We start from the raw sequence: 27,437 nt of genomic DNA, 5'->3' as shown, positions 1-27,437 counted from the left end.
CAACCTTTGCATCTGGTTTAGTTCACTTTAGCCACAGTTCTTTATTCATTATCTCCCATAGCAGCAGTAGGACAATGGTAGATTTAGTACACTCAACAGCTCAATGAGGTCATCAGGGACTAGGTTCTCTCAGGCTGGGCACAGTCATTAGGTGAGTTGGTCTATACTGGCTCCTTTAGATAAGAGGAAAATTAGAATAGTCCCCATGCATCAAAGTGAGAGCCTATTGTATAGCAGAAAGTGAGTTTCCTTCCGTATGGCTGGTCCCACCTCTCACTTCTCATTTAGCAGTGCTAGATTTAAATGCTGCACTCTAAACCAGCCTGTGGGAGGGGGATGAGGAATAATCATAGTGGATATAGACCCAAGGTGATTTCTCCTCACATTTCACCTTCTTCATGGTGGAAGACTACCGAGACAGCAAATGCAGTGTTGGTCTTCCCAGTAGAGAGAGAAAAATGGTGCACAGCAAAATATGAAGGAGAACCTCATGAGAACCTTACTGACACAGCAAAGAACAATTTAAGCTGTCCTTTAAAGGGATGGTTATGGTCCTCAGATTGACTCTATCACTGTGCAAAGATAAAATAAAGCAGAAGAAGAGAAAGAGCAAGAAAATGAATACTTGGAATAATTGACATTTCTAGACATTTAAATTTCAAAACTTACGGCCTATTTATCATTTAATCGCACAGTAAATTCTGTGTAGTAGCTAATAGGCAAAATGGCTGATATTGTTATCCTGCTTAACAGCTGAAGGATGCGAGTTTAAGGATGTTGACGTGATTTCCTCTCAGCTATGCAGCTGGCACTCCACTACAGCTAGAACCAAAGCCCAGGTTTCAGAGAAAGAACCCTGCATTTCTTTCGTGGCCCTAAGGGAGCCATGTAAAGGCTGCAAAATGGTCTAGTGGATTGTGAAATTGTGGGGTACAGATTTTGTGTGCTGTAGAGAAGACCATTCTGGAAAAAGACAAGTCCCAAAGTTTGTTTTTTAAGGAGAAAGAAAAGTCTTAGTTTGGGGAACGTTTGGAACTATGACATATCTAAAAGGGTTTCACGAGACTCAATAGATTTTAGACCTATGCTGGCTGTTTACTGAAGGAAAATTACAAGACTTGTTTTATCATGTTTTGAGTCTACCAGTAACTTCATCAGTCAAGGGTCAGCTGATCCAAATGTGCATGCTGCCCCCTACTGATCCTTCTTGCAAAATTCAGGAACACTCAGATTCTCATACACTGATGTTCTTGGGCAGTTCTTTGCTAATTTTCAGAGAAGTCTTTCATCAGCCCTTATATCCATCCACCTAACCACACTGTTGTCCATTCCCACTTCCTTTAAATGATCAACTCATATTTCATTTCAGAATATCTGTGTTCCCTGTTTAAAGTCTTAGAAATCATGTCCCAACTTATTAAACACCAAAATAACTCAATTCTTTTAGAAGCCACACATTTAAGTAAGCAATTATGTTTCAAAGGATATTCACTTTTTGGCTTATAGTATTAGTATTAGGGATATATCAGAGAGGAACACACACACACACACACACACACACACACACACAGAGGGGTGGCAGTGAATTATCATCGATACAGCATCTAAATTTCTTTTAGGGAGTAATCATGAAAGGTCTTCATAAATAGAAGTGGTCTGAAATTGAGAATGCTATTGATAACTCTATAAAATTCTCTGGGAAAGAGAATTGCTAACTTTGTAAATTGGTAGCATTGGTAAAATTCTCCTTCCTGGAGTAAATGTGGATGGGAAATCTTTATTACCAAGAGAGAGTTGGGTGCGCTCTTCAACATGAATCAGAAGATTAGAACAGTCATGGGCAGAATAAGAGATACATGTGTAGTCAGAGTAGAAAAGTAGGTTTGATGGTCAGAGGGGGATTTGAATGTATTCCAGTATGGTTTTAAGTTTTTTTTAATAGTCCAGTCTTTCTCCCCCTCCTGGTCCACCATCTGACTGTTCCACGTCCCATACCTTCTCCCACTCCCAACCTCCAACTCCACAAGTCCTCTCCCTCCCCTGGGCCTCACGTCTCTTGAGGGTTAGGTACATCTTCTCCCACTGAGTCAAGACCTCTGCTGTATGTGTCGGGGGCCTCCTTTCAGCTAGGGAATGCTGCCTGGTTGGAGGCTCAGTGTCTGATCTATCTTCTGGATCCAAGTTAGTTAAGGCTGCTGGACTTCCTGTAGGTCACCCTTCCTCCTCAGCCTCTTCCAGCTTTTCCCTGGTTCTACGACAGGAGACACCAGCTTCTGTCCATTGATTGAGTGTAAATATCTGCATTTGGCCTTTTGGAGGGCAGTTATACTACCATGGTATCAGTAACAGTGTCAGGCCTTGGGGCCTCCCCTTGAGCTGGATCCCAATTTGGGCCTGTCTCTTGACCTCTTTTCCTCAGGCTTTTTGTCATTTTTTTTGTCTCTGCAGTTCTTTCAGGCAGGAACAATTCTGGATCAGAGTTTTTGACTATTAGCAACCCCATCCTTCCACTTGATGCCCTGTCTTTCTGATGGTGTTAGGATCTTCAAGTTCTCGCTCCCCACTGTAGGAAATTTCATCTAAGTTCTCTCCTTCTGAGTCGAGAGTCCCTCACCTCCCAGGTGCAAAACTAATGATGTCCTCATTCTTAATAGATAAGTAGCACTCCATTGTATAAATGAACTACATTTTCTGTATCCATTCTTCTGTTGTGGGACATCTAGGTTGTTTCTAGCTTCTGGCTATCACACATTTACCAAATTTGTGTATATTAAAATTTGTGTATATTAAATGGTTTTGGGATTTAATGTGGCATTTTAAGTAAATACTGCCATAAAATGATTTCAATAAAGCCGAAGCGTCTTTAATGCAACATTTGTCCAACAATAGAGTTGGAGGTACCTTAAGGTGACCTGAGAGTTGTCATTACTGAAGAAGTTGAGTTCATGGGCCTCTGTGTCCTGCCTCAGTTGAAAACTTGAGTCTTAGTTTTCTTGCCTCTTGAACTGAGAACAAAAGTTTGAATTGGAGATGTCAGTACTGAGTTGCATCTTCCTTCCTTCCTTCCTTCCTTCCTTCCTTCCTTCCTTCCTTCCTTTCTTTCTTTTTTTCTTCCTTTCTATCCCAAAAGATGCCCTGATCCCCAGTGCCCCCCCTCAGAGCATCCTTCTCCTATGAGAGGGTGGGACCCCCCTGGGTATTCGCATCCTTGGCACACAGAGTCTCTGCAGGATTAGGTAATACTTTTCAACTGAAGCCAGACAAGTCATCCCTGTTGGGGAACTTAGGGACAGCCCCCCTCCTCCAGTTGTTGGGGGACCCACATGGTGACTGAGCTTCAGGTCTGCTACCTATGTGCTGGAGTCCTTGGTCCAGACATAGGTATTCTTCAGTAGGTGGCTCAGTCTCTGAGAGGCCCAAGGTTCCAGGTTAACTGACTCTATTGGTCTTCCTGTGGAGTTTCTATCCCCTTCGGGGTGTTCAATCCTTCCCCCAGTTCTTCCATAAGACTTCATGACTTCTGTCCAATGTTTGGTTGTGAGTCACTGCATCTGTTTCTGTAAGCTGCTGGGTAGAGCCTGTCAGAGGACAGAGGCTGCTATCTGAAAGCATTCCACAGTATCGTTTCATTTTCATTTTCAACCCACAAACAAGCACCTTTACCTCATTATTCAGTCCAATGGGACTTCGACCTGAGATTTTAAAATACTGCATGCTAGTGTGTAGCTTTTCAAAGATTAACATGTGAAGGTGAATTCTAATAAACATGAAAATATACCTGTAGATTTGTGAGTCTTATTGTCAGTTTTTGAAAATCTTTTCTTTGGGTGTTTGGAAGAAGAAAGTTTAAAGAAGAATTCTGTAACAAAACTTGATGGACATGCCAGAGACAGTGGTTCTGATAGGAAGCTAATAAAATAGCACCAAATATTTGAATAATCACAGTGATACTTAGTGGGGACTTGGAGAGTTTGTGAGGCTTCCTTAAACACATTAACATCCCAAGACTTTTTTTTCCTGCCGTCTACTCCTCTTTGGTGTATTTGCTTCTTTTTGTTCTAGAGCGTTCAGATGTGCTGTTAAGCTGCCGGTGTATGCCCTCTCCAATTTCTTTATGAAAGCATGTGCAGAGCTATGAGTTTCCTCTTAGCACAGCTTTCATTGTGTCCCATGAGTTTGGGTGTGTTGTACCTCCATTATCATTAAATTCTAAAATGTCTTTAATTTCTTTCTTATTTCTTCCCTGAACAAGTTATCATTGAATAGATAATTGTTCAGCTTCTATGAGTTTGTGAGCTTCCTGTTGTTTTGCTGTTGTGGTTGAAGAACAGCCTGTGGTGTGTGGTGGTCTGGTAGGATGCATGGGATTGCTTCAATCTTCTTGTATTTGTTGAGGCTTGTTTTGTGTCTGAGTATATGGTGAATTTTGGAGAAGGTGCTGTAAGGTGCTGAGAAGGTGTATTCTTTTGTTTTAGGATAAAATGTTCTGTGGATATGTTAAATCTCTTTGTTTCATAACTTGTGTTAGTTTTACTGTGTCTCTGTTTAGTTCTCTTTCCATGCTCTCTCCATTGGTGAGAATAGGGTGTCAAAGTCTCCCACTATTATTGTGTGCAGTGCAATATGTGCTTTGAAATTGCGTAATGTTTCTTTTACATATGTGAGTGCCCTTGCATTTGCGGCCTGGATGCTCAGAGTTGAGAATTTCTCTTAGTGGATTTTTACTTAGATGAGTACATAGTGTCCTTCCTTATCTTTTTTGATAACTTTTGGTGAAGGTCTATTTTATTGGATACTAGAATTGCTACCAGCTTGTTTTTTGGGACCATTTGCCTGGAATATTTTTTCAGCCTTTTACTTTGAGGCAATATCTGTCTTTATCACTGAGATGTATGCAACAAAATGCTGGGTCCTGTTTTTGTATTTGGCCTGCTAGTCTATGTCTTTTTATTGAGGAATTGAGACCACTGATGTTGAGAGATATTAAGGACCAATGATTGTGTTGCTTCCTGTTATTTGGGAGGGAGAGAGGACGGGAAGGGAAAAAGGGTGCATTTCAGATATGGGTGGAGCTGGGGAAGAAAGAAAGTCAGGAACTTGAAAGTAGGTGTGTCGAAGTAGGGGAGGGTGAACTGAGGGGTAGCCACAAGAAAGTCCCAGATGCCAGGAACCCAAGAGGTTTCCAGGACCCAATAGGGAGGACTTTAAATGAAATACTCAACAAAGAACCTGTAGAGACCACATCCAGTGGCTAGGCATGGCCCCCAGTTGAGGGATAGGGCCACCCACCCACCTCAAAAATATTAATCCAGAATTGATCCTGTCAAAAGGAGATACAGGTACAAAGAGTGGAGTAGAAATTGAAGGAGAGGCCATCCAGAGACTGATCCACCTAGGGATCCATCCCATCTGCTGACACCAACCCCAGACACTTTTGCTGATGCCAAGAGTTCTTACTGACAGGATCCTGGTATAGCTATCCACTAAGAGGCTCTGCCAGAGCCAGACCAATACAGATGCAGATACACATGGCCAAACATTGGAACTAAGTGTGGGGACCTCAATGGAGAATTTAGGGCAAGGACTGAAGGAACTGAAGGGGTTTGCAACCTCATAGGAAGAACAACCAGATACCCCAGAGCTCCCAGGGACTAAACCACCAATCAAAGAATACACAGGGGTTACCTATGGCTCCAGCAGCATAAGTAGCAGAGGATTACTTTAATCTGGCATCACTGGGAAGGGAGTCCTTTGATCCTGTAGAGGCTTGATGACCCAGGATAGGGGAACACTAGGACTCTGAGGCAGAAAAGGGTGGGTGGGTGGGGAAGTATCCTCATAGAAGCGAGGGAAGAGAAGAGGGGATAGGGGGCTTGTGGAGGGGAAACTAAGAAGGGGGATAATATTCAAAATGTAAATAAATAAAATAAGCGATTAAAAATAAACATCCCAAGAAAAATACAAAATACCAAGACTCTAGAGCTTTTTATCGTATTCCTTTCCAGACTCCATATACTTAACTTGTCGGATGCAAAACTGCACTGAAGCCAACAGAAATAAACCTTTCCCAGGATACATTGACCCGGATTCTTTGATTGTTCAGGATGATTATGTGTTTGTTCAGGTAAGAAAATCCTACTTCTTGTTCAGTGGCTCAAGGCATTTCTTGTTTCTGTTATTGGCGCTCTCTGCCTGCCTCCATATCATCAAAAGGAAGAACTAAATGAATTGAAGAGGATGAAGGGGAGGAAGAAAGGGGGAAAGGCAGAAGAGGGGAAGAGAGGAAAGTCGGGTAGAAGGAGGAGGAAGGATCACAGGCTATTCTTCAGCTGCTAAAGATAAGAACTAACCAACCAATCTAAGACCTGGTGCATTGACCCAGGAGTGAGAGATACACCCTTCTATTTATGCACTTCCCCAAAATAAAGCCTAGTCAATAAGTGAATTGAGACACCATGTTCATCTCTCTTTATCAGGAGAATGATCATCTAGTCAGTTGCCTCTTCTGTATCATTTAAAAAGGAAGGAAGGTGAAAGGGAACTTGTATGAGGAGTGGAAGTGGGACAAGACAGAGGCCATCTACCATTGATGCCGTGGCATGGTCAGAAACCACTGCAGTGCACGGGGCAACATAGAATAGATGATTCCCTCCTCCTAAGAGAATGGAACCACTTGAGGAGTTGAGGTTTCATGATTAGTGACAGTAGACAGGCATTAATCTTGCATTGCTTCATTTAGCACTGAAGAAAACTAATCTTGTTTGGACAATTTGTCTAAAAACCAGGTTATTATTATCCGAGGTAAAAACCACAAATGTGTGTGTGTGTGTGTGTGTGTGTGTGTGTGTGTGTGTGTGTTACAGTTGAGGTACATTCTAGACACAAGTTTATTTGAAGAATCAGTTATATCTAATCCTGTGCATTAAAAGAATGCTATCCAGCATCAATTGGTCTAATTTTGAAATGTTTTACAAGTGATTATATACACACCCCAGTTTCTTACTCTTGAGGGACATGTGTAATGAATCCTTGGATTTCACATGACATTCAAATGTTCGCATATATTGGCTCTGTCCAGTTCATCTCTCCATCAGTAATGCTTTCAGAAATCTTTCTCTGGTTTTCTGGCAACAGTTTATAATCTACAAGTCTGACATATAAATCAGTGTCAGATCTACATTTAGAATTATATGAGTAACTTCCTGTAACACATCTCTTTCACATGTAATGGTGAAGGGCGTCTTTCTAGTCACTCCCCTCTGTCTGATGAACATTTACCACAAGCCTTTTGACGTTCCTAGTATTCCAACTCCAGTGACATTCTGACTTCAGATACTCACATAGGCCACGCTTTGCTTCAGAGACATATAGACAGAGGTGCCTTCTACTGAGCCAAGCACGATATTCACATCTGGATGGAAACTACTCCGTTGTTCTGTAGACCTTTCCAGATTCATTGACCTACTTTGGACAAAACAGTGCCAGTTTCCTTGGTTTTCTTCAGAAAGATAAAGACTCAGACTTAATTTGGAACCCAAACCTGACACGGCTTTCTGCCAACTTGCCTGGACATACCCTCAGGCATCCATGTGATGCCATCAAACAGGAACTCTGGATCTGGAGATGAGAAATGAGAAGGTTGCCCTTCACTGTTGTATGTGAACTGTTGCCTTCTTAACCAACATGACAACCTGTATAGCAAGGGCATGAAGCTGAAAGGCTGAAGTTCTGAAAAGCAGTGAGCTAATCCCTCCACAGGCCTCTAATGTCAGAAAGAACAGAGTCGAAAGATAGTTTCTTAGATTTAGAATCACATTATATATCTCTGTCTGTCTGTCTGTCTATCTATCTATCTATCTATCTATCTATCTATCTATCTATCTATCTATCTATGTCTCTCTCCATACATTGGTTTTATGTGTATCAGTGATTTTCTTTTGGGCTTTTATGTCTGTGCAACTACATGCCTACCTGGTACCCACGGAGGCCAGAAGAAGATGTCATATCTCTTGGAAATGGAGTTATGGCAGTGAGCTGCCCTGTGGGTGCTGGGATTTAACCCCAACTCCTCTGAGAGAACAAGTGCTCTTACTCTCCAGCCCCATGATTTTGCAACTTACATTTTTTTGTCTATTATATGATTGTTGTTGGATCTCAGAGAATCCACTATACGGTGTATAGGTTGCTTTTCAGTTAAATATGGACTATGGAGAGGTGTCCTCTGCTGGCCTTTTGCTGTTGTGTGCCAGCCATCAGCATCATTCAGGTAGCTGCTCTTCTGTGACCCAAAGGTTTCCTCTGGCTTCTCTTACCACTTTGTTTCTCTTCTGCAGCTCACATCAGGAGGAAGACCACATTACTATGTGTCCTACCGAAGAAACCCATTTGCACAAATGAAACTTCCGAAATATGCTTTGCCCAAGGTACTTGTGTGGTTCCTGTTTTCATCTCACAACACCTCTTCTAGATCCAGCCCACCTCCACTGTATCCTCAAGGTTACTGTAGTTCCTGAGATCCCTGCTCCTTCAGGATCGAGTTTCAATTTCCTCTTTGGTAATCTTGTTCCCTTTCTCCTTGGGTCCTTCTCCTGCTCTCTTTCTCCCTTTAGAATTCTTCCTGTAGGAACATCTGGGTTAATTAATAATAGTCTCATTTTTGCCTTTCAATATTAATATTCCCAAGCAATGTGTTTGTTTTTAAATCAAAACAAAAAATGTTAAATTTTATATTATAGTGTGGCAGTTGTTCTCAGCAGAAGTTAGGAATCTGGTTATTTTTAGAGACCGGAGGCACAACTGAATGTTCTAACTTCCCTAGCCATTCCCTTTTTGAAACCAGTGGAAAAGAGATCCTCCAGGGAGACTTCCTCAGGCTCCTTCCACAAACTCTGAAGAACTGTGTTGATATCGAGTGCCACCTAGTGGACCACAGATGATGTGGCCCTTCAAAAGAGGCTTATTAGCAATCTGTTTCTGCGAGCTCTTTTAGCTGTTGCTGTTCTGTTGGTTTTGTGAGTTTCATGTCATGCACCTTAGCCCCACTCATCTTCCTGTCCCCTCAAATCGGTCCCCCACCCTCTTCACACACACACACACAAAAAAAACCACGACCACAAACAAAAAGAAAACAAAACAAAACAAAAAAGCACAGAAAACATCTCTCATCGTGGAAGCTGTAATGTGTCACAGTATATCCCTCTATCCACACATCTTCACTTGCAAATGTTCATCACAATGAGTCATTAGTCTGGTGAGTGGTCTCTGACTTCTGTGACACCATCAACACCGGATCCTCACCTGGATTCCTCCACATTATCCATGTTGTCACCCTGTGTCATGAAAATCCTGCAGCCTTAGATCAGCAGGACTAGTCTTTCACAGGCTTCAGCCGTTCCCAGATGATACAGATTTGGGGATGGCCCAACTCAAAGTCCTGGCAGTATAAGTTGAACACAGAATATGGCTACATTTATTTTGACTGAAGTCTCATTATGCTCTCTTTTGTATCTCCTTGCATTTGCTGCTCCAGTCATATGCCCAGGATGGCTCATGATGGGCAAAGATAGCACAAGAGGCAGGGTTGACGTCTCACTGGAGATCTTGGCTGACAGCTTGTGCTGCCATCTCCAGGCAAAATTCTCTTACCTACACTAACAGTCAAAGCCATTTATAAATTCCCACACATTAGAATCAAATACACACTATGGACTTCAGAGAACCAAACCCAGGTTGCTAGTTACGGTGGTTCTAAGCTAAACGGTGGTGAATGACGATGGCATTAGTGTGGGACCACATGCCTGTGTGTGATGTTACACAACTGACCATAGTCCTGATCTGTCTTCCTCCTATTCCAATAAGATAAGAACAGGAACATACAACAACAAAATCAGCCCAGGAATGAATATTGAATAAAATCCACATGTACGAGGAAGGGCTGAGAATAGTTAAAATATTATACTCTTCAAGGAAGGCTCCAAAGGGAGATGTCAACTAGGAAAAACACAGCAAACAAACAAAACAACAACAAAAAGTGCCCCCCACTTAGGGGTGTGCATTGAAAGGAATTGTGATTCATTCACCAAAAAGCGAAGAAGGCAACTTGAAAGATTTGAAACACTAAAAACAAGGTTTATATCCAATGCAGCAGGAGAACCTGGTTCAAGAAGCATGCAGTGTTGAGTTAGATTCAGGGGGCTGTAGATCTCAGGTATTTGTGTGCTAATTCTTGAGTCAGCATATTCTTCACAGAAAAATATCAGCCCAAACCAAATTCTGTTTACCATACAGGTCAGGTTTGTTTGTTTGTTTGTTTGTTTTGTACAGTCATACTAGTGTTTTGTTTTGTTTTGATTTTTATGATTTTATCCTTTTGCAAATAAATGAATGACTTCCACTGTAGGATGATCCTCACCCCACCAAACTTGATGTACTATCTAATCATGGAGGAGGGGGAAGGCCTCATGGGCCTAAGGGACCCTAGAAATGCTAGTTTAAAATCAAAGAGGCCTTTGTTCATACACTGCTGGAGACTGAGGACTGGAATTTTACATTGCTTGTTCATTCTTATTACAAAGATCCCTGCTGACTTGTGTCCCCAGTGACCTCTAGACAATCCGGAAACCTCCTTTGAAGCTGAATTGGACACCTACTCCACATGCTCAAATGCTACTCAGATGAGCGTGTCCCATCACCTAGCTCCATTTCAGTTCTCAGAGTAGAATGCAGTGAACATCGTCCTTGTTACTACAAACAGGGAAGCTAGTGTAGCAAAAACTTAGATTATTTGGTTCAGGTGGGTGTTTGTTATGTAAAGCAAAGTGAAGCGTCATTAGAATCCCACTACAGCTTCAAAGAGAAGCCTCAGCATAGGTGCAATGGTTTGCCTCAAAGCTGCTGTGTTATGGTGGCCTTCTTTCAAAGCCAGGGCTGCACCTGCCGAGGAACAAAGCAATAAATACACTGACCAAAGGAATGAGGCACATCACCTCTCCTGTTCAAATTTTGGTAGTCACCTACTGACATTGTATCAGATGTTGAAAGAGAGAGTGCTGCCTTGGGCTGTATTTAAATAATTAATAGTGGTAAAACAAAACCAAAGAAGCGTGGTGGTTAAATGTTGCCATTGCAAGAGTCCTTGACCTGTTCCAGAGTGACATAGAGATAGTCTTTCTTTCCCTTACGTACTTGGAGCCTCTTCTGAACAACTCCAGAGAGATAGATGAGGCTGTACGGGCAAAAGTGCCTCAAGTGTTTTGGAGGACAGATACTCTATAAAAACAAGGTATTATTAGTAGTAGTGTGGATCTAGTTGTCTCCAGAGTAGAAGATGGATGGGTACCAAGATGCCGGGGTGCACAGGATGCTTGATTCATAACAGGAGACCCGACTTCAGACCTGGATCCATCCCTAACTTGCTTAGAAAGCTTGGCTATCTGGACTTTATTATTTTTTCCTTCTCTTCATTTTTTTTAATAAAGAGCTTAGATTCAAAAAGAAAATTGGACTCAATTTGTCACTCAGAATAAAATATCCTTAGTGACATATTGGAAAAATTGAGTCTTTTATTCAAATAAGTTTAAAAAGAAAGTAAACTTCATTCAGTGTGAGTCTTTAGATGCTAAGAGGAGGTCACCAACACCTCAGTGGCTTATGAGTGTTTTATCTGTAGTTCAGCACTAATTCAATAGTTTACCACTATGCATGGTGGAATAAGTGAATAATAACCCCAATCTCTGGGAAGTAAAGCCAGGATTACCAGAAGTTTGAGTCTAGGGGCTGGAGAGATGGTTCAGTGGTTAAGCTTTTGTTCTGCTCACCCAGAGTACCTGAGTTGGGTTCTTAGCACCTCTATCAGGCACCTTATGACCATCCCTGACCCTCAGCTTCATGGTGTCTGACACCCTCTTCTGGTCTCCAAGGGTACTCACATGTGTGTGGTATATACTAACAGACATGCACACACCCATACTCAAATAAAAGTAAAAGTAGATGTTAAAAAAAAGAAAGAGTTTGAGGCCAGTTTAGATGATATAGTGAAAGCCAATTTGGTTACATAGTTGGCTACATAGAGTGATCCTATCTTCTAAAAAACAAACAAAATAGATGCAAACATTTTCACCATCGATAATAGTCAAAATATTCTAGCAAAGAAGCTTCCATCCCCATTTAAAAATACATTAGAATCCAGTAATGCTGGTGTCCTATAGAACAGACTTTGCAAAGTATTCTAGTACAATTCCAAATAAGAGTCTACATTGGTCTAGACTCATGGGAATCTGTGAAACAATAAGAACATATTTTTAAATAAGGGGTTAAGGAAAGTAAAATAGCATACAAATCTATCAAATCTTTATGCCAAGCATTATATTATAAATTCTGTTTCATGAAATTACACAAAGGTAAAGGGAAGTTGGTTTGCAACCTTATCTAGACACAGTCATTTTGTCCCATCGACATTATGTGAAAAATTCTCTAATTGTCCTTGCTCAAGCCACTTTACAGAGCTTCAATTTTAATACACCCTTTAGTTACTTTGCCTGTCGTTGTGATGCAAAACCTTGACAAAAGCGGCACAAGAGAGAAAGGTTTTATCTTGGCTCACAGTTCAAGGATCCTTAGGGTTAGAACTGTTGTACCTGAGCTTAAGGCAGCTGGTCATGGTGTATCTGCTTTCAGGAAAGAGATAGAGAGAGAGAGATTGATTTGTGCTCAGTCACCTCTCCACTTTTTATTCTGCCCAGGATAGAGCTCTTAGTACTACTATTCCCACCCATTGGGTCTTCTCACCTCAATTGACCCAATCTACAGAATCATTCACAAGCATTCTCAGAGCCTCATCTCTAAGGTAATTCTTGTCAAGATGACAATGTTAGCTATTACCTATAAGTAGCAAATCTACAAGGTGGATTATGGAATATGATTGTGTAGACAAATGACTGTGTTCCCCCAGGATTATGTCCTTACGTTCTCAAATCTGTTGTGTGAGTCCATCAGAATTTCATTGTTGCAGAACTTCATACCAAACCCCAGAGGTCAGATTGACTATGATAGGGTCAGCTCACATTTGAAACAATTTAACAGCTATCCAGGATTACAACATTCTGAGGGAAAAAACCAAAAGTGTGAGTGTAGAGTAATTGTTCAATCATTTTAAAGACTTTGGTTTCCATCCTACTATAAATTAAGACCCTAAGGAAGGTTTGTCCACATGGATGAAGCAGTGAATTTAAGGATTATTTCCAAAGCTAATTTACTCCATCGGGCAGAAAACACTTGAACCTTTTCTAGAGAACATCAATAAGTGAAAATTCAGATATTTAAAAAGCAGAGGAGCCAAATTGACCTTTAATAAATAACAAGAGGGATAGACAGACTTCTTTAAGTGAAACATTCATCCTGTGTAAATCATACCCTAAGCGGTACAGTATTACGGTATTTAAGACTTGTTGACTATATCTTCATTGCCCTGCAAAAGACATGCTCCTGTTACCTAGAGTTCGCAGATAGAAGGGCTGAGCATAGCATTCCATGACTATGTCAGGAGCCAAAACTAAACTCGAATTATGACAACCTGAGGTTAGAAGTTTGACTCAAGCTACACTGAACAGTTTGGTTTGGAGTGGTCCTCAAGGAAGATCATTAGATCTGAACTTTTCTGAAGTTTTTTGAACATAGAGCATGGTCAGTTCATGAAGATTCTTACAAAGTTACAGAAAAGCCAAGTATGTTTCTACATTATTCTTTTGCCACATGGATACTTTACTTACAGATATCTTGGTTTATGTTCCGTCTTTTCATTTTTTTTCTGCTTTACTGTGAGCTTGGAAATTATTCCGCATAGACTTCTTTGTCCACAGGATTAAAAAGCAGCCCAAAGCATTCTGACAGGCTTCCCTTAAGGAAACAACAAGCATTGGCTGGAGACAGCCAATTTAGAATAGCATTAGACATTGGCTAGTCCTGAATGGGGAATGAAGGATTCCGAATTCTTACCAAAGGACAGAGGACAAAGGTTTCCATTTTGCCTTTATTTTGTTTTTACATCTGAAATCCTTAGGAACTTCATCCTTTATGGAATCTTTCTTTCTTGAAATTTTCTTAGAGAATTTATCAGAGGAAAATATTGAATTAGTAGCTAAGTCCTTAGATTAATCACTCAGACAAACATTAATGCTTTGGGATTTTTCTGGTAGATTTTTTTTCCTGGGGAATTTCAGTTGTTGCTGAACTTTTGGCAGCACTCGTCACACATTAATGTGCATATTATTCATGGGGTGGACCTCATTAAAAGGCATATATCAATTCAGTGAATAGATTGTAAGGTTCTGAGTCTAAAGAGCTTGCAGCTACTAGCCCCAGACCACAGTGGCATCCAGGGCTTGGCTGGTTGTCTTCTGTCCCAGCAGATTGTCCTTATGTTTGCGTTGTCTATGTATGCTGAACAAGTAGTGTTCAAACTTGATAAATATAACAAGAATGACTGGTTCTCCAAATTCATACATAAGTAAGAACACTATCTTGTCTATTAGGGAAATTAAATTATAAGGAGGCTGCTATACATCCTTCTATCTCATTTTGTCGTGACCTCACTGCTTAACCCCCAAGTGACATGGAAAATACATGATTAACACTTACCTCCATTTCTCATATTCGTGAAAGGAGGCGTTCTCTATCTCTCCCTCTTTATCGCCCACACTCTTTGGATGACTGCCTTGTTAAGGGATAGCACTTCTCCTCTCTTCACTTGTGTTTTTCTTTAGGATATGCATGTCATCAGTACGGATGAGAATCAGGTGTTTGCAGCAGTTCAAGAATGGAACCAGAATGACACCTACAACCTGTACATCTCAGACACACGCGGGGTCTACTTCACGCTGGCCTTGGAGAACGTGCAGAGCAGCAGAGGCCCTGAAGGCAATGTCATGATTGACCTTTATGAGGTATGTCACCAAGCATCTGTGGTTCTGGAGGACAACAGCATCCAGAGTACCTGGTGAAATATCAGTTCTAAAGCTGGTGTCATGGTCAGTCTCACTCCACTTCAGAGAAGGAAAAGCTCACAGAAAAATCTTATTGTTTAATTTGCAACCTATACAGTTCTGTAAAAGAGTTTTGTTTTGTTTTTTAATCAATTATGCTCCCGGGAAATTGGAGAGTCTGGGGAAGAAACAACCTGAGTGAAGTGATTGCATATTGTTGATCTGCATATTACATTTCAAAAATTTTGTGTACAGTGCCTCAGTGGGCAGCACTCTTTTATCTGTCTCTGCAGTGACATAGACAGGAAGTTTTGTTTGCTATGAGAAGGCATTCTTATTGTTCTTGAAGAACTTCCCAAGTTGATAACTTCAGCTTGCTAGTAATCTACCTCTCAATGGCCAACACTTGAAAAAAATATTCACAAGTTCTTTTTTTTTATAAAATCCTGGAAAATTAAGTAAACAAAAAGCACAATGAACCAGGCCTTACCCATCTTTCCCTGGGGGCACTGCAGCTCTTTGTTTTTACAATAACCAGTATTCAAAGTAAAATCATCTATGTAGGACCAGCCAGTTATAATGATAAACATCACTGTAAGTTTATTATCTGTCTTTGCTATGAACTTCAGGAGCATAACTATATTACACAGAGCTTTCTACTCTTATACAAACATCATGGATTAGGTACAGACTTACGTCTTTTTCAACAGATATGGCATGTTACTGCAGTTCTTTTTTTTCTTTTTTTAATATTTATTTATGTATTATGTATACATCATACAGTTTTCTGCCTGCAGGCCAGAAGAGGGCACTAGATCTGATTACAGATGGCTGTGAGCCACCATGTGGTTGCTGGGACTTGAACTCAGGACCTCTGGAAGAACAGTCAGTGCTCTTAACTTCTGAGCCATCTCTCCAGACCATTACTGTAATTCTTTAGAAAACAGACAATATTTTCATACATCTTCCTCCCAAGGCTCAGGAAACATCATTAAAGTAGGGGCAGGAAGATTATAAGGGCCAGAAGTAGTAGGCGATTACAGTGAAATTGTGTTTTCTGAACATGACAAGGGAGTTGTACACAGTAACGCACAGGTGCTGTTAGCTGCATGCATTAAGACCTGCACACTATCAACCCAGAGAAAATCCCAGCATCGGTCAGGAAGGGGTCTTGAGAATTCCCATCCCCAACAAGGAGCTACTGGAAACCAGTGGCTCCTGGAGTATTTAGGAGAGTTAGTTCTGTTCAGGGTTAGATGCCGTGTGAGGTTAGTGGATACAAAGTCAGCTACTCTTTGGGAATGAATTTCACCTTTTGGTCAGCACGTGAGAGATTTGTCATAAGACCTACCTCATCTGGCTAGTGACCCACCCCTCAGTGGCAGGCAACTGGGACAATATTCACAAGCTCTTTCTATAAAATCTCGGAAATTTAAATAGACAAAATTTCGTCAGTCTGGATGTGTGATGATGGCTTGAGAATGAATTGGAACGAGTTATTTAATGACGTATTCAGAGGTAGAAAAATGCAGCAATTGAGCTGCATCCTATGTGGAAAAACATCTTAAATGATTTAAACAAGCACAATCACAGAGGCATTGACATTTGATCAAGCTCAGGAATTCAAGTGTTTGTAAAACAAGAAGCGTCCGGGTTTTATCTAGTGATGAACCAGAAACTCAAGCCCAAATGGGCACCTTTTTAATGTGGTCTGTTTCCCTTTTCCTTTAGAAGTGTACGGCGGCCTTTTCCTAGTAGCTAAACCTCTTTTTATGTGCACACAACCATGTTTATAGATTGTATACTCCTCAAATAAATAATGAAAAGAACTGTACGCCTAATTCAGATTTTGTCAGATTAATACAAGATATAGCTCATGTCTATAACTTAAGAAAATGTACTGCCGATCTTTTCATCTTTATAGAAGTTTTTATCCCACTTTTCATGTCATGTTTCAGATAGATGTAGTGTCCAATAGCTCAACCTCCAATTGAATATTTATTCTGGGAAGCATTTACATAGTTTAAAGATTTAGTGTCAAGAAAGTTCTAGATAAAGTTCGATTTACGGTATGACATTTTTAGCATCTAGGCTGTGTGAGTTTGAGTGCTAGTTATACAGATTGCTATCCATGTTGGAATGTACTCCTAAGACAAGGCCATTCTTCTGAGACCCACTTGCCTGTTCCAAACATACAGGTGAGCATAGTACCCAGTAGACTGCTCAGAGGATGAAGTCAGTCAATCCTTGTTCACTCCTGTCATTGTGCTGACATACAATGTGTTTAACAAAGGGTTGAATCTGTAGCACCATCTTGCAGGGCTCCTAGATATCACTTAACATTCTATTTTGGTTGGATTAAAGCCCACTCGTGTTTTTTCATGCCCAACATATTCCCAGCTCTAAGGATTTCAGTTTCTTTCCATACTGCAATTAGCAGTAGCATGACATCTTTTAACATGGTGTACTTGTCTTACAAATAAGTAGAAACTTCTGCACACTTTTCTGCATTTGTAAATGTCCTATGAACACTTAAAGTTTTGTGGTTGAAATACACTGCCTTCTCTTGTTTTGAGCCAGTGCCATAATAGAAGCCTCACTGAAGGTCTAGCCCATGTAAATCAGTCCCTGTGACATCATAATGATACAACTCTGTCCTTTGCCTTGCAGTGTTTTAAAGCACATTTCCAGTTTTTTCTTCTTCCTGATTACCCTTTTTTCCTTTGTACAATTCAATTCAAAATGGGTTGTTCTCTACACAAGTTTTATTTTCTGTCAGAAATGGAGACCATGTTCACTAATGCCTTGACAACAAAACAGGTAAATATGCTGAGCAGAAATGACTTTTCGGTGAATTATTTGAAGCCAATTTTTCTTCACAAATGTCTTTGTGAATTCAAATGTTGCATCAGGTATGGGACAAGGAAAAAGCAGGGTGACTGTTGAACACCACAAGCATCCCTTGTTAATCCTACATTTGCCCCTCCTGTCTCTTGCTGTTGACTCTCTGTAGGGAAACTGCTGGCCCGTATTATCATCACATTGAGCAGTGGTGTGACTGCATTGTGTAAAGGTGTTGTGCATCCTGAGGCAGGGAGAGAAGTGCCTTTGTTTTATTAGCTTGACAGTTCATAGCAACGTGAATTGAAATTGATGTGAACAGAACAGCAGTGGAATATTTGCTGATTGCCTAGATAGAAAGAATATTGGCAGACATGAGGCCTGGCACAAAGGCTCCCTTAAATCTGATTGTTCTGGCTAGCAGGAAGCTGAAATTCATCCAGCATGAATTTCCCCATAGAATTGCAAAGAATGATGAGCGCTTAGAGATAAGTGAAAAGCAGGAGAATCCATAAATGAATTAATAAGCAACAGAGATGATCATCATATGAGGTGGAGGTGAGTGTGGGGAAGATAGGATCCATGGGCTGTGTAATATGTCTGCCCACATTTCAGGTGACTGAGAAGAATGTCATTCCTTTCAATGCTTCTATGTGCCAGTTACCTGCTATTCCTACAAGTGTGTTACTGTGAATCCGTTTTAGAAAATGGAAACTGGGCAAAGTAAAAATGTAGAGGTGGAGCTGTAAGTCAAGTACACACCCACAGGTCGAGCTTTGTGGAAAATGTTGCTGTAAAATTATAAATAATATTTATTTTACCCCGCACTAGATCCAGCACCGTAGTTTCCCATGATATGTGGTAGATGTCTTCATCTCAGTCAGCAAAAGCATCTCAGCAGCTTTGCTCCATCCCATACCACACTGCCAATGGCTACTCTCTGAACCTGGCAACAATCTCTCTACCTGTCTAGTTCCTGAGGCAGGTTGCCACCATGCCAGGCATACACATCTCAGTTCTGTGGGGGCTAGCATGTCTAGCCACCACACACTCTCTCGAACTTAAATCACCACATGAAAGAACACACAACACAATAACCTCTGATCCAATTGATAAGATACAATTTGCTCATCTAGATGTGCAAAGCCCTGTACACAGACATCTCTTAAGAATATTCATAACAACCTGTAAATGTGCAGAGAGGAATCTTAACATCTGCCTCCATGTTCTCTCCACTGCTTTTCCTCTCTCATTCCAGTCTCCTCCTTGCTCTAAAACTTTTCTCCTGCTCATCCTGCCTTCTTGTCCAATGACAGGCCTCGTTCTATCTTGTACCTCCCTTCACCTGCGTGATGACATCATCTTACAGAAAACACAGGAAAAAAAGCTCAGTTCCAATTTAAAACTACGACTTCTGCCACACACATTACTACCTGGTTGCAAGTGCTGTCCTCTCAAGTCTTTAACCTTGAGTGTATATGTAATAAAGTACATTAAGCGATAAAGCAAAACATTAGAGACAGTACTGTGATTTAGTTGCTGAAATACCAAAATTTCCTCACGGTATGAGTTATCTATCCATTTGGCATGTTTTCTGTTCAAGGAAGTACAAAATGTGCGCCACAAAATTTGGTTACAGACCAAACAGCCAGAAATTGATTTCTTGACAAAATTTAGTGATGAAAGCTAGTATTCTGGGGTATCATGTACAAAGCACTATGTAAAGAACTTTTCATTTTACCCTTATATTAACTTTTAGGTGACTACAGCCATTTCACCTTGTGAAGTAAATAGAGGTGAAAGTTCACAGGCACTTTCACAAGGTTACAGAGCAAACTTAGGACTTAAATCTAAGCATTTGTTAGTTTGCAATTTCAGTGCATCACATATCTCCTAAAAAGTCAATAACTTGCATTTGATATTGGATGTTCAATAGTGTGAGAATTGAAGGATAAGCTAAGTCCTGAGAAATAACTTCCATCTTCCCAGATGTGGGGGAAATAAAAAAAAAGCAAAGGGGAAGGAAAAGCGTGAGGAAAATTCTGTGGAAAGGAAGCAATGAATAGTCAATTGCTTTAGACTTGTGTCTAGGCTTTTAGAATTAAATTCAAAGCAACATATAAATTCAGACAATAATTACATATAGCTGCTAACTTTGTCTTGTGGATGGACGTATATATGTGTGGAAATCATGCATGCAAATGTACTAAAATTCCATTATTAGCAAATAACATGAATGCTTCCAAGACCACGTGGGTTGAATAACACAAGAGTCCATGCTTCATGGTGACAAGAGCAGAAGAGATGTGATGGGTGTGCCTGGGAACTGTGATGTCTAGCAGATTTGGGAAAAAACAATGCTGGGAGCTTTGGGCAATATCACCTACCCTCGGGAAGGGAAAATTAATTAATGATAATGAAGAACATTTTGGGTTAATGGAGAATGAGGGCTCAGGGCAGCTGAGTACAAAAGGCTATGGCTGGGAGTGAAACTGCCTGGCTGATAAGTATCAGATAAACTGAGACATGACATGCACCATGACAGATATGCAGTAGGCAGGTTATGTCTTCTGAACATGATATGCACCTCTTTGTTAGAAGAGAAAACCCAACCATTATGATGATGATGATGTTATACCATGATTTCTTAAGAAACATTCTTTTTAAATACTTTTTAAATTTTTTATTGGATAGTTTATATATTTACATTTCAAATGTTATCCCCTTTCCAGATTCCCACTTCTACCCCCCCTCCTCCTGCTTCTATAAGGATGCTCCCACACCCACCCACTCACTCCCACCCAACACCCTGGCATTCCCCTACACTGGGAAAACGAGCCTTCACAGGATCAAGGGCTTCTCCTCCCATTGATAACAGTCAATGCCATCCTCTGCTACATATGAAGCTGGAGCCCTGGGTCGGTCCATGTGAACTATTTGGTTGATGGTTTAGTCCCTGGGAGTTCTGATGGGGGGGTCTGTTTGTTTGATACTGTTGTTCTTTCTATGGGGTTGCAAGCCCCTTCAGCTCCTTCAGTCCTTTCTTTAACTTTTCCATTGGGGTCCCTGTGAAAGCCAAGATCAGAGGTAGGAAATGCAAATGCTGTCCAGTCCAATCATAGGATATATAATAGCCTACTTAATCAAGTAGTAGGGGAAAAGCATGTAGGTGGCAGTGTAACTCTTTGGTAGAGTACTTAAAAAGCATGCACAGGGTTCTAGGTCCAATCACCAGTAGCAGAGAAAAATATGAAGAGAAACATTTAGACTTTTTTCTTAAATACCATGAGTTTTCTGATTACAGTGGCATACCATACCCAACTCCTTCAGAAGACATATCCTGTCTGCCTGAGATACTCAGATGGAAATAGCCCATCCTCATGCACAATGCAATAATATCCATAAAAATGTTCTCTCTTTTACCACATGTCTTTCATCTACTTTCTTGAGATTGGACCCTTAAGGTTTGTAATTCAAGTCTAAGAAGGTAGGAATCATGGTTTGCCCATCAGATGAAGAAATAAGCAAAGAACTCCAGCGTGAGAGGCCCCCAAGTCTGACCTTCACTTGGCACACATGAAAAAAAATTGACACAGGAGAGAACTTGTTAGACCATAAACATGAAAAGGGGAGATGTCTGATGTCTTTCCCTTAAATCATGAAAGAATTGCTCAGCATCTAGAATATTTTAAATCTCAAAGACCATTTGATAGATGAAGGGACAGGTGCTTAAAATATTCCAGTTGTTAGATCTTCAGTGGTTAAAGAAATGAAGTGCGTGTTCAGGAATTTACTGGATGATTACAGAGTAAAGGCGCCAAAGATTCGTGATCGATAGGTCCCCATGATCAGGATGTGCCAGTGGGCTATTTCTTGCATAATTCTCTAGACTCAGAGAATAATTGGTGTCAGTAAGACAACCACACAGCTGTTTGGAGTTGAACAGACTGCTGAACAGTCCAGACATGTGGCAGAGTGGCATTGGGCAGGTGACTTACCACAGCTGAACATTTATTTACTCACCTGCAAAGTGACAACAATTTCAAATTTGCAGAAAACATGAGGTTGATTCATGTACTGAGGTTCATGCAAAGCCTCTAAAACCTTGCATTCCATGAGCATTGAATACATTTAAGCAGATTATTCTTATATTCTTTGTCTTATTTGATGATATTTGGAGATTAAGTCATAGTCTTGACATAGACAAGACTTGACTCAAGTCATGGTAGTCCTTTCCTATGCCTTTCAGAATTACTGTATTGCCTAACGGAGAACTCTTACTTCCTATTTCATTAAAAATAATATCAAGAACCCTTACACAAAGTGATAATACAATGAATATTTTTAAGAAAGTTATACTTAATGATTATGCATTTATTATTAGTTTATAGATCATGATAGTAGAGGTCGTTTTAACTTCTAATAAAGAGTTTTTAATGGCTGCTCGAGAAGCCTTTGGCTTAGATGGTTCTATAAGATTGAAACCAAAACATAGGTACCATGTATATAAGAAGCATCAGGAAAGCACAGAAGTACTGGGGACAGTGGATTAGGATGAAGACATTCTTGTCTACCTCTAGAAGAGGTATATTGAGCAGTCTCTCAGAAACAAACAGTGAGAGTGGCATTAGGGAATTGTCTCTGAGATTCCAGAGAGGATTCCAGAGGATTGAGAGTCCACCACAAACAAAGAGAATAAGGGATGTAGGAAAGGGAACACAGGACTTTAAGGCCTTTACCTGAGGGCAATAAATATGCTGTCCATCTTGAGGCTTGAGCTGTAGTACTTCACATTTAATGTCTAATCGAAATGGTTTTTTGGCTTGTGATGTTAAATGGTGATAAATAACTTTGAATTACTTTTGAGACTTATGGAATAAAATTCCTCCATATGAGAAACAATGAGAGGAAAAATAGATTTCAGCATAGTCGACATCCTCAGAGATTGTTTTGCTGAATTCAGTAGGCATGAAATTTAGCAGGCCTTTCCTCAGAAGGAAGACATGCTCCCAGTAGCAGGATGCGGCATAGGAGAATATTTATTGGTAATTCTGTGTCTACATGAAACTGTAACTTCCACTGGATATCCTTTCCTCTTTCCCCTGCCATCTCTCTACTTCACTCATTCCTAAGTATGCATGAAGTATATGAAGTATGAGTACAGAGAAAGTAATGTGGCAGTGCAAACATGTTCTGTCACCCTGTCATCCCTAATAGGATGTTTCTCTCTCTCTCTCTCTCTCTCTCTCTCTCTCTCTCTGTCTCTCTGTCTCTCTCTCTCTCTCATACACACACACACACACACACACACACACACACACCCCACACACATGATCTCACACACTTAAATAAATGCACACACCTGAACATCATCCAATTCCAATTCCATACTCTGCCCTGTAGTAAGATTTGGTAGATAGTCCAAGTAAGAGATGATGAGACCTTACTTAAAAATTGTTGGAATAAGAGACCTCCTTCACAGGATTACATTGAGAAACGCAGAAAAACACATCCATCAAGCTCACAGTGAGCAGTGAAAGACACAGTTGACCATCTTTGAAGGCCAAGCTAAAGAGGGAAAACAAAAGAAAAAAAGCAACTAATACAGATAAAGTGCCTTTGTTACAAGAGAAAAACAGCCCAACTCCTTCCAGCTTCTACCCTTGTTGACATGCATTCCTGCTTCTTTACCAAGTTTTTATTCTTCAAGATAAACCTGAAGGCCAAGCATTCAGAGATGAATAGCAAAGCCCAGCTCTCTGCTCAAGTGGCATTTGATAATGCCAAGCAGTCAGGGGCCAAGAAAGCCACCACTTCTACAAATCAAATGAACCAGCTCCTAAACACAGCCCCCTTCTCTTGTCTAAGAAGGGAAGAGGGCAGGGAGGAACAGTGGAATAGATAACATTTTTTTATTCATCTTGCGCTTATTTTTGTAACCCTCAAGAGCACTGAATAACTAAGTCTTTTCTCATTTCTGGGTAAAGTCTCATGGAGAGGGAAGAGCAGCAGCCATTGTGAAAATTCTGATTATGTAATTCTGTTCTTAAAGAACTGGCAGTGGAGTCCTATTTAAGTACGGAACAGCCTCTTGAACATATGCAAAACTCATACTGGGTTTCCTGGGAAGCAACCCTTCTGGAGCTGTTATTGTGAATAACTAAATATCATTGATAATTAACACAGAGTTTGTGGGAAGTACATTGCTCCTGCAGTTTATGGCTTCCACATTTGTTGAAAATCAACAATGCACCAGAAATTGTTGTGGCTTTTGTTGTTTGCCCCCAGAATGTGGCTTGTTTTCCTGAGTACTTCAAAGTATTTCTCTAAACAACTCATTTACACCATTTATTTGTTAAAAAAATCTCATTGTTCCAAAAGAGTCCAGATTTGGCCCATCTTTAAAATTATCCCAGATGCCAAATCCACAGGTAGAGACTAATGAGATCTGCCTATGTTAAGAACAAACCTGGAATATGTGTCTACTGTGGGTTGAGATCGAGCCTCTTAGAAATGAAAATTTTTGAGCTATGTCTGCTGAAAGAATTTTGAAGTCAAATCTAAATAAATATGAAAGTCTATTCTCTGTTGTTGTAAATGATTGAAATTCGTCAATAGCGTAGATTCCTCATACAAAGACTTGACATGAAAGGTATTACACAGGTTGCAGCAAGCCTTGGAGGGAATGTGTGTGACAAAATGAGCATAGTGCTTTGGATTAGCAAGGTCAGGCAAAATGACAACTTTAGTTTATTTCTTCTGCTTAAAATTAATGACACCAAAATATAAGGGTCAAAGATTAGTTAAATGTCTTCAAATATGCTTTTAAGCACATTTGTTTATTCAATGTATGTGTTCCAGCTAGCTACAAATGGAGTCTAAGTCTCCATTTTCTCTTTCTATAAACCTGATTATGGACAACTCTACTCCATGATGGTGATGGGGTTTGAGTTAATGAATGTTAATAGATATAGGATGTTATCATTATCATTCAACATATTTTGGACTTTTCCCTCATTGACCTCCAGTTTCCTTGTGTTGTGGTCATTTCACCTAGACTAAACTATATTTGGTAAACTCTAAAATTGTGAAGAGATAATCTACAAGTGATGATCACAGATGGCACAATTTCGATAGCCTGCTAATTGTCAGCCTTAGCATGTCGAAAGAGGAAGCATATATTCAGTGGTTGGCAATTTATTTATTTTTACTTATTATTTTTATTTTATGTGTATCAGTGTTTTACCTACATGCATGTCTGTGTAGGACATGTGGGCCTGGTACCCATGGAGTCCAGAAAGGGGCATCAGAACTTCTAGAACTACAGTTGCAGATGGTTGTGAGCAGCCATTCTGGTGCCGTGAACCCAACCAGGGTTGGTCTTCCAGAAAAGAAACTGGCACTCTCAATCCCTGAGCCATCTGACCAGCCCTAACAGCAACTGGTTTTGATAGGAGCATCAACACCTTGAGACTGGAGACGTGGTTTTTGATGATAAGAAACAATTATGCTGAAAAAATGACTGAGCCGTGAAGAGCTTTGGCTACTCTTGCAGAGGTCCTGAGTTCAATTCCTTCAACCACATGATTTTCAACCACAACCATTTGCCATGGAATCTGATGCTCTCCTTTCATGCAGAAGACATGGAAACGAGCATTCATACACATAAAAAAGAAAACAATTGCTTTTTAACAATTTTTCATAATGCCCAGTAAATTTGGTGAGTTGACAGGTAGAACTCTTAAAAATTTTAAAATGCATGGATAGTAATTATATCAGGGTCATTCAACTGACGTATTTTTCAGTTGATTGGGGCTGAAGATGCCTCATTCATTTAGGTAGTCATTATAGCCATACACCCTGAAACTATAAAGTTCTGGGTCACCATCCCAGGTCTGACTTTTACTCTTGTGTCATTGATAGTATGATGTTGGGTGTACCTGAGATATTTCTCATGTATGAAAGAGAATTAACAATCATTTCACAAAAATATTATTAGAAAGACTAAATGAGAGATAATATATTTAATATCCTGCCTGGAGTCTAGCATAAAATTTAAGTAGCCCCTATTTACTCATTGCTTGTCAAGTAACAGGCTTAAAAGTTCTGGAGTTTCTCTCTCGGGACTCATGGCAACTGACAGCATTCCGTAAGATGATAAACCTCGAAAGTTCACAGTTTACATGAAGGGCCATGGTTTTGGTTTTGCATTTCATGGGTTTGACAATCGAGTGACATCCGTCCATCCATGATGATGTGATTGTAACGTGGTGATTTCACGGCATTTAGAGTCCTCTATACTTCACCTCTTCACACCTCACTCTGAGTCGCATCCTGGCAACTGCTGACCTCTTTGTGGCTCATAGCTTCAAGTTTGCAGGATGTCTTGCTGTTGCCATCCTTCATTTAGAATGTGCTTGGTTTCCCACTTCCCCTGTCATGTTATGGGTTAATGGTCCATTTTAGTGTCAAGTAATATGACAGTTTTGGTACAAGCCACTATTTATTTTACTTTCCTCCTCATAGTGGACATCTTGTCACCTTCTCGTTTTTGGTGACTGAATAAAGTAATTATGACCATATTCAGCAATGGCCAAAAAAAAAAATGAGAAGCCTGTATTGAACTTGTGTTATATGCATATACAGCAGGGGGCACGAGGCCATTGGTTTCAGTCAAGCAGAGTTGCTAGGTAGGTATAAGTATTTACACCTATCCTGTCTTTGCTCTAAGATAGGACTGAGACAATCTGTTGTTATTTTAATGTAAACAGATATGTCCTTTCTCACGTTGATGTATTTTTCAGCCATGTCAATTTTTCCCAGGTAGCAGGGATAAAGGGAATGTTCTTGGCTAACAAGAAGATTGACAACCAAGTGAAGACTTTCATCACTTACAACAAAGGCAGAGACTGGCGTTTGCTGCAGGCTCCAGATGCAGATCTAAGGGGGGACCCTGTGCACTGTTTGCTGGTGAGTCTCGCATGCTCAAACACGGTCTCCCACACAGTGAAAGGCTGGAGTTGTTGTACAGCAAGACATTGAATATAGTTTTGGGACTTCTGTTCAGTTGATGAAAAGGATGGACAGAAGGGAAAAAAGTTAGTCCTATCATGTGATGGTCATGAGATAGGAACATGTTCCAGATCCTTGCAACCTTATGGGCTTCTTTGTTCTAGTCTGAATTGTTTCTGTTTGTTTGGTGTTTTGAGTGGTGGTCGTGATGGGTTTTTCTGGTGTGTGTGTGTGTGTGTGTGTGTGTGTGTGTGTGTGTGTGTGTGAAACTGTGCTCTCTTCCACTGAGCTGTACCTTTAGTCCCCCTCCCCCGCCTCAGCTTTGTGAGGACCTGGAGTTTCAGGGAAATATGATGTATTTTATCACTGGTGAGGCTGTTCCTTGAGCTTTCTTTCAGTTCATGATAAATTACTGATCACAGAACAAACAGTACACACATTTATCTATAGAACTGGTGAACTGAAGGCAGGATTTCATCCCATTTCAAAAGAAGTTTATGATTCAACAAAGGAATAAAAATCATTGAATTAAGGATCCATTTGCTTCCTCTATATATTCCGTTCAATTTACCTGTTTTCTTCCATAATGCTGGGCTAGAAAGATAC

At 40.4% G+C, this 27,437-nt stretch overlaps 1 protein-coding gene across 10 annotated transcripts in view; it reads left to right on the top strand.

Moving 5' to 3' along the window:
- The window catches only part of Sorcs1 (sortilin-related VPS10 domain containing receptor 1), a 513,248-nt gene that overhangs the window by 380,469 nt on the left and 105,342 nt on the right, over positions 1-27,437 (top strand). For 9 of the 10 annotated variants that reach the window (NM_001438077.1, XM_087565405.1, XM_087565378.1 and 6 more), the window contains 4 exon segments: positions 6,006-6,124; positions 8,334-8,423; positions 14,760-14,939; positions 26,643-26,789. In NM_001438077.1, coding sequence (NP_001425006.1) covers positions 6,006-6,124; positions 8,334-8,423; positions 14,760-14,939; positions 26,643-26,789 — 536 coding nt within the window. 10 annotated transcript variants of the gene reach the window in all.

This window comes from Rattus norvegicus, chromosome 1 (assembly GCF_021556685.1).
Source record: "Rattus norvegicus strain SHRSP/BbbUtx chromosome 1, alternate assembly SHRSP_T2T, whole genome shotgun sequence".
Classification (NCBI taxonomy): domain Eukaryota; kingdom Metazoa; phylum Chordata; class Mammalia; order Rodentia; family Muridae; genus Rattus; species Rattus norvegicus.
This window is presented reverse-complemented; position numbering and strand designations above follow the sequence as displayed.